Below are 7110 nucleotides of genomic sequence, written 5' to 3'. Positions count from 1 at the left end.
GCGCTGGGGTAGACACAGGGGAATCAGGTTGTCCCACGTGGGGCTCACAGTCTTCATCCCCATTTTACAGATGAGGGAACTGAGGCACGGAGAAGTTAAGTGACTTGCCCACAGTCACACAGCTGACAAGTGGCAGAGCTGGGATTTGAACTCATGAGCCCTGACTCCAAAACCCGTGCTCTTTCCACTGCGCCACGCTGCTTCTCTAAAACACATCAGCCACCCCAACCGACATCCCAGTCAAGACCCGAAAACCACTTCACACCTCAGGGCAGAAACATAACGTCTCCCTTAACGCCCTAACTTGTCCTCACCCACCAGGCGCGATCCCTCTTGGTGATGGCCCTCCGATCCCCCGATCGATCGGATTTCTTGAGCGCTCACTTGGTGCAGAGCAACTGTACTAAGCGCCCGGGAGAGCCCGCTACAGCAGAACGGGCGGACACGTTCCCTGCCTACCAAGCTTTCGGTCTAGAGGGGGAAAGAGTTTCTCATTTTAAGACAGGTTGGGCGTGGGGCAACTATCAAATGTCAAAGGGTCACAGATCCAAGTGCAGGGGCAGAGATGCCCCCGACGGCGACCCCTCTGAGCCCTCTGGGTCGGGTTATTCGCTCCGTGCCCCAGGGAGAACCTGCCTGGCAGAGACGAGGGGGTGGCACTGCACGAAACCGCCGGCACCGTTCTTTCACGCTGGTTCTGAAGCCTCGGGACGGAAATCCGCTCATTTCTAGATACCCCAGTTCGAACGCGGTGATCTAAATGCGTTTTTGAAACTGATAGGCAGTTTAAAAAAAAAAAAGAGTTGAATGGGTTTAAGTTTCTTTATTGATCAGTAAACTGTTACATTATTTATAACTTATCCAATAATTTTATATATGCATATTGCATCGACAATTACCCTTTTACAACGGACACAGGAGTTGTCGGTTCGACACGTCAACAGTTCTCGTTAGCAATACTTGAGGGTTTTGCTCTCAATGGTTTTTGGAGGCAATACTGGCATTTAGCGACTGTTTGGACAAAGAAACCGGCCCCTGGCAACCTATTTGCTACCACAGGTTAAGCGGAGCCAGGAAAAGGAGTAAGGGCGGTTAATGACACCTCTCTGAATTATTTATTCCTCTGTGACACTATAAATTTCAGCAGTCTTCAACAGCAACTGGGCAGTCTAACCCTCAATTCCTAAAAATGCTTTTCCTTAAAAAAAAAAAAAAGAAAAAGAGAAAGAAAAAAGTATGTTCCAGCAAGAAGTTATTCTGCTACATTTGTAAGCACCTCCCTTCAGTAAGCAACATAAAACGTGATAGTTCATAGACGTGATTTTCCTTTTGGCATAGTTTTTATAAATACTCCTGGCATTTTGCTGCTGTCCAAAACCAATTCAAGATGAAGTAAAAGATGTGGTTTGTGAATGATGAATGACTAAGAATCAGTAGCCCCTAAAAGGGGAAAAAAATAAACCAATAATGGTGGAACATTTGGTGTTTTCTCAGAACTTTTTTTTTTTTTTAAAAAAAAAACCACAGTGTTCTCTCTGGACAAGGAACAAAAGAAGCACTCCTTCATGTAGGCAGCAGTTACATTAAACCATGTGGAGTGGAAAAAATGGACAGTTAGGTACACTGAGATCCTAACAAGACACTGCTAGTCCTAGTGAATTCTGTTTCCATAAAATAGATTTTATAAACCCTTTGGGTATCAAAGCCCAGCATGGCAACTGCTTTATCTGACCACCACTCCCATCCCACCCCCAAAAATAAATCAAGGTACTAAATACCCTCTCCCCCTTGAAGATGCAAACTCCTCATCCATCTTAAACTCAAAATGATGAACCAAAGTTTAGACACTAATGTCCCTCTCACGAAAACCCAGTTTAAAAAAAAAACCACACACACACACAGGGAAAGCACTGACACAAATTAAGAGCTTTAACACAATATCCTTTCTGACAAGTTGAAAAATGAGCAACCACGATACTTTCTTGGGGATGGAGAAAACTAGAGGAGCATCTTAAGGGAGGGGGTCAGTGGCAGAGAATTAACCATCAGTGGGCTAACGGGTTGCGATTCGGCCATTGGGGCAGTTGGGCAAACCGCTGCCACTCATTTAAGTCAGACACGGAGGCTGTAGGCCTCAATTAAAAAAAAGAGGAAGGTCACAGGAGAATCAGGAAGCGCAGCTGCTGCTTCTCATTCCTGCATCGAAGTAGCATTTTTTTTTTTTTTGGCTTGGGATCCAACATGACTTAAAGACAGCAGTAGCTCAAAGGTGTCAGTCAACCTTAAACAGTGTTCCTCGCTTGGGCACTGCATACACAGAGAGGTGAGGTACACTGAACGATACAGAGCGGGTGGTGTTACGTTAGCTGATTTCTAGAGGTCCGGGGACCCCAAACGTCTGCTTCAAGCAGAAACCCGTAAACATCTTTTCAAGCTCTTGCTCAATAAAGGTTGATCTGCACTACGGTTCATTTGAGAAAACCTGCTACACGGCTATGGTCACTTTAACTTAGCAAAACAACATGTGAAAGAGTACAGCATTAAAAGAGGAAGCAAAAGGCATTCCCTTTTGGTGTTTTATTTAATGAGTACCAGTCAAAAGGTAGAATAATTTGCAAAACTGACTGACACTGCATTTTCTCCTATGACTCGTCTCTCCCATGCCTCCCTGCCCCCAAAATACAAGAACACTGTGGAGTGTTTATATATTCAGTGCAAGGACACGGTGAATCAGTACATTTAAAGCTATCCTAAACAAAAAAAAAATGCTAAAAATATTAACATCTAACCCCCCCCCCCCCACATTTCAATACAGTGTACTGAAGGTATTTCAAAGCGCTTCCCCCTAGAATATGCTCTGGTAGCACACATTGGCATCCCAAATAAAAACAAAGACCACCTAAGACCAGCAATGTATTCTATAAGCAACACTTTTAAAAAAATTTATTTTGTTTGAAGAATTGGAACTCCCTACATTCAATGGAATTGAAGATGTCATTTTACATGAAGAACAGATGAAAGCCTTGACAGGCTTAACAGTTACACAAACCAGGTGGGCCCCTCCCCTAACCTCTCCCCTCCCCGCCACCCCTCCCCAAAACACACACACACACACACACACACACACACAAAATACTGTAGTCTGCATCGACAGCTGGTCCGTGATCTGATCACCTCTTCAGCCTCTGGGTTTGCATTCACATGGAGAGTAGAGACAATGATAAAATTATGAGACCTTTCTACCCTGGGCTTGGATCTTGGAAGCAGGTTTGGGAGGAGAGGAGTGAGGGAGTCCAAGCTTTTAATGTATATATATATGCATGTGTATGTATACAGAAAAACATACCATACGTATACATGTGATCACATTAAAATTTAACACTGTGCTGAGCATATAATTCTTTTCAACAATGGAGGGCAAGCTGCGCTCTGAAGAAACTGCATAGCAGCAGAGAAAGCTAGAGGTGGGGGGCAGGGCGCGAGGGAGTGCACAATATCAACAGAGTAGAAGGGGAAGTAATTTAAAAAAAACACACACATGCACATACCAAAAAAAAAAAAAAAAACCCCATCACATACACTCATCCAATCACATACACACCGCCAGCCCTGTTGAACAGTTTAAGAACTAAAAGAAACCACCCAAGAAGGCTGGAGACCAGAAATCCACCCACAGCTAATGGGGTCAGCATCTCCCAAGACCATACCACGCCTCTCCGCCTAGCAGTGATCAAGGGCGACAGAATTTGCGGCCTTACTCTGCTCCTCCCACTCTTAGCTAGTCTGGTTTCCATACAGCTTAGTCAAAACCATCTTTATATGGATTGGAACACTTCCCCGCTCCCTAGAATCAAGGTTTCTTAAAGGAGAGGGGAGGGGAGCGATTAATATAACCACATGGGTGGCTTTACTTTAATCCGAATCATCAGATTTTTAAGGGACACAGAGACACTTTAATGTTTTGGAATTTTGAAGTTTATAAAAAAAAAATCTAAGTTATAAAAGACTGCATCTCATCTATCATCGTCTAAATGTTGCCATTATTTTCCACGGACAGATTAATACATTAAATTAGGTCAAGATCGCGAAGATTGGAATTCTACCATTCTACTAAAAAAACAACCAAACACAAAAGTGAGCATTTTAAATCCAAAAATGTGGGTTAGTTGCATCATGTTACATTTCAAAAAAAAAAAATTCTACAAACCATTACATTAAACGCTTTCTTTCTACAGGAATGATGTTCTTTTTAACACAACTGCAAATATTTACTACTAGATGCTCAAAATTACATTGACTAGTGTTTGACTGGAACCTGTTGATGATGAAGTCTTGAGGTTTGTCCAAGTTTCAATGTAAGCCGTCCCGGGCCTTCCGCCAGGGCCCCAGCCAGAAAAGAGAAAAATGGAATCTCACAGATCAAGTTCTGAAAGGTTTGTTTCAATCTCTTCGCGGCTTTCTGTTTCTGGGGGATCTGTTCAAAATCTCATCTTCCTGGGGATGGGAGAAAAACATATCAAAAAATCAGCTGGCTGCCTACTTGCTTTGGAAGCTTCTATCCCAGCCTGCCTTGCAGCCCCCCTGCGAGGCGGAGGCAGCCCCCCGTGAGGCGGAGGAAAACAGCTTTCACCTGGTGCCCGCCTCCAAAATAAATTTGGGAAGACCTCCGCTGCTGCCGCTGCAGTGCTCACTGGGGCCACGTCTCTGACTGGGGACTCAGTTGCGAAAGGCAACAATTTCTGCTCCTCGAACAACTGCTCCCTATTTTTGTTCTATGTACTGCTCCAAATCTTTCCTGTAGCTTTAATGCTTCGTTTGTGGGCCACCATTCCCCGCTCCCCCGAATAATAGACTGTGAGCCTCCCCGGTTGGCCGGAGACCGGGCCTAATTCCCACCTTTTTATCTACAGTCTTTCGAGAAGCTGTGTATATGATGTGTATATATCTGAGATTCTATTTATCTTGATAGTATTGATGCCTACTTGTTTTGTTGTCTGTCTTCTGGCTTTAGACTGTGAGCCCGTTGCTGAGCAGGGATTGTCTCTGTTGCTGAATTGTACATTCCAAGCGCTTAGTACAGTGCTCTGCACACAGTAAGCGCTCAGTAAATACAACTGAATGAATAGTTTAGTACAGTGCTCTGTGCATAGTAAGCACTTAATAAGTGTTACTAACTATTGACTTGCTAACTAGTTTTCTTGAACCCTGAGGCACAGAGCCTCAAATCTTTCACATTTCAGAAGATGAAGTGAAAAAGCCGCTCTCCCCACCCCCCCTTACCTCTGCCTTAGTTTTTCGACTACCTTCTTCTTCTTCCTCTTGACTGGCATTGCCTACCTCTTCTTCAGCATCACTTTTCTGCTTTTCTCCTAAGGGAGAAGAATAACCAATAAAAAATTGGAATGGTCTACTCAGGCATGCAAAATCCAGTTCACATTTGGGCCCCGGGACCTAAAAAGTCAAACTACTATTTTTAAGGAAAAGGAAACAGACACACACATGCACATGTTAGGAAACTGCTCCTTACTGCTATAACACTTTAGTTAGAGCAGGTTTGCAAAGTTCAAAAGGAATTCATCGCCAAATTTCTAGACAGCCTCCCCACAATAGCATACTGTGGAAGAGAAAAAAAAAAATCAGGTTTGTTTGATGATGTTCCTCTAGGTGCCAAGGAAAGCAGTTTGACCTAATGGATAGAACACAGGCCTGGGAGTCAGAGGACCTGGGTTCAAATCCCAGCTCCACCACTTGGTCACAACTTCTCTATGCCTCAATCACCTCATCTCTAAAGACAGGGATTAAACCCTACTTCCTCTTACTTAGACTGGGGGAGCCCCAGATGGGACAGGGACTGTGTCCAGTCCGATTACCTTGCATCTACCCCAGAACTTAGTACAGTGCCTGGCACATACTAAGCATTTAACTACAATTTAGAAGGAGGAAAACACCAGTCTTCCACAAGTACCCTGTTGCAGGGGAGTATAGACGTATTTTTAGGGCCAGATGTGCTACTGGTCTGACCCAGAAGTGAAATTTCTTATATTCTAGTAAGGCAAGCTCTGGTGACAATGTGTTACAAGAAGGAAGATTGTTCTGAAACCACCTGCGTGAGGAATTTACTTTACCTGCTTGGCCTGCGATTAATGTGAGTCCAAGATCTAGCTTAAGGACTGAAGCAGTCATCTGTACCATCTGGACACCCGCCTGCCCGTCCTCCATGCTCCCCGCTTCGGCTCTGTGGCTCTAAGCTACTTACCATGCTTCTCTTCATCCTCCTCTTCTTCCTCTTTGTTGGCCTTCTCCTTTTCCTCTTCCTTGTCTTCCCCACTCACATCTGGTTGAGGGGCATCGGTCTTCTTGTACTCAGCGGCACTGGGCTGCTTCTGGGGCAGAAAAGGGTACATCAAACTCTTCCCTTTTGAGAAGAACCTTCACACAGGGGGTCTGGGTAGCTGGTATTTGAATGGAGAGTGAATAGATTAAGAAAAGCATGCGGTCTCAAGGAGCATGGTCTATGGGGAGAGAGCACAGGCCTGGGAGTCAGGGAACCTGGGTTCTGAATTCAGTTCCACCACTTGTCTGTTCTGTGACCTTGGGCAGGTCACCTCACTTCTCTGGGCCTCAGTTTCCTCATCTGTAAAATAGGGATTCAATACCTGGTTCTTCCTCCTCAGATTGTAAGCTCCATGTGGGACAGGGACAGTGTACAATTCGCTTATACCTACCCCAGAGCTTAGTTCACAGCCTGGCACATACTACCACATATTCAGGTGGGCAGGTGGTATTATACACTTCCAAACACTTAGTACAGTGCTCAGCACATGGTAAGTGCTTAATAAATACCGATTGAACCAGATCTCAGAAGAAACTCACTGGATATTAAAACTGCTACAAGATAGAGTACTGAGAGAATTGGGATTCTGGAATTGGGAGGCTGGAAACCCTAATCTCTTCTTGGCAAAAACCAAAACCAAACAGCCACTTCAGCTTCCTTAACCGTTCAATCAGTTGTATGAGTGCTTTCCCTTTGCCAGGCACTGGACTAAGCCTTTGGGAGAGGGTAGCATACAGTTAGACATGTTCCCTGCCCTCAAGGAGTTTATAATCTAG

The 7110-nt window shown here is 44.5% G+C and overlaps 1 protein-coding gene across 2 annotated transcripts in view; it reads right to left on the bottom strand.

Moving 5' to 3' along the window:
- Window positions 1-808: 808 nt before the first annotated feature.
- Window positions 809-7110, bottom strand: part of CANX (calnexin) — a 33582-nt gene continuing 27280 nt past the window's right edge. Inside the window, exons 13-15 of one of the 2 annotated variants that reach the window (XM_029052488.2) lie at window positions 6257-6380; window positions 5281-5369; window positions 809-4494 (exon numbers count right to left, since the gene is read on the bottom strand). In XM_029052488.2, coding sequence (XP_028908321.1) covers window positions 4441-4494; window positions 5281-5369; window positions 6257-6380 — 267 coding nt within the window. In that variant the 3' untranslated portion in view covers window positions 809-4440. Of the gene's footprint in view, window positions 4495-5280; window positions 5370-6256; window positions 6384-7110 lie in introns of both variants that reach the window. The other variant, XM_029052487.2, reaches the window with a different exon arrangement.

The sequence above is a fragment of the Ornithorhynchus anatinus genome, chromosome X2 (genome assembly GCF_004115215.2).
Source record: "Ornithorhynchus anatinus isolate Pmale09 chromosome X2, mOrnAna1.pri.v4, whole genome shotgun sequence".
Classification (NCBI taxonomy): Eukaryota; Metazoa; Chordata; class Mammalia; order Monotremata; family Ornithorhynchidae; genus Ornithorhynchus; species Ornithorhynchus anatinus.
This window is presented reverse-complemented; position numbering and strand designations above follow the sequence as displayed.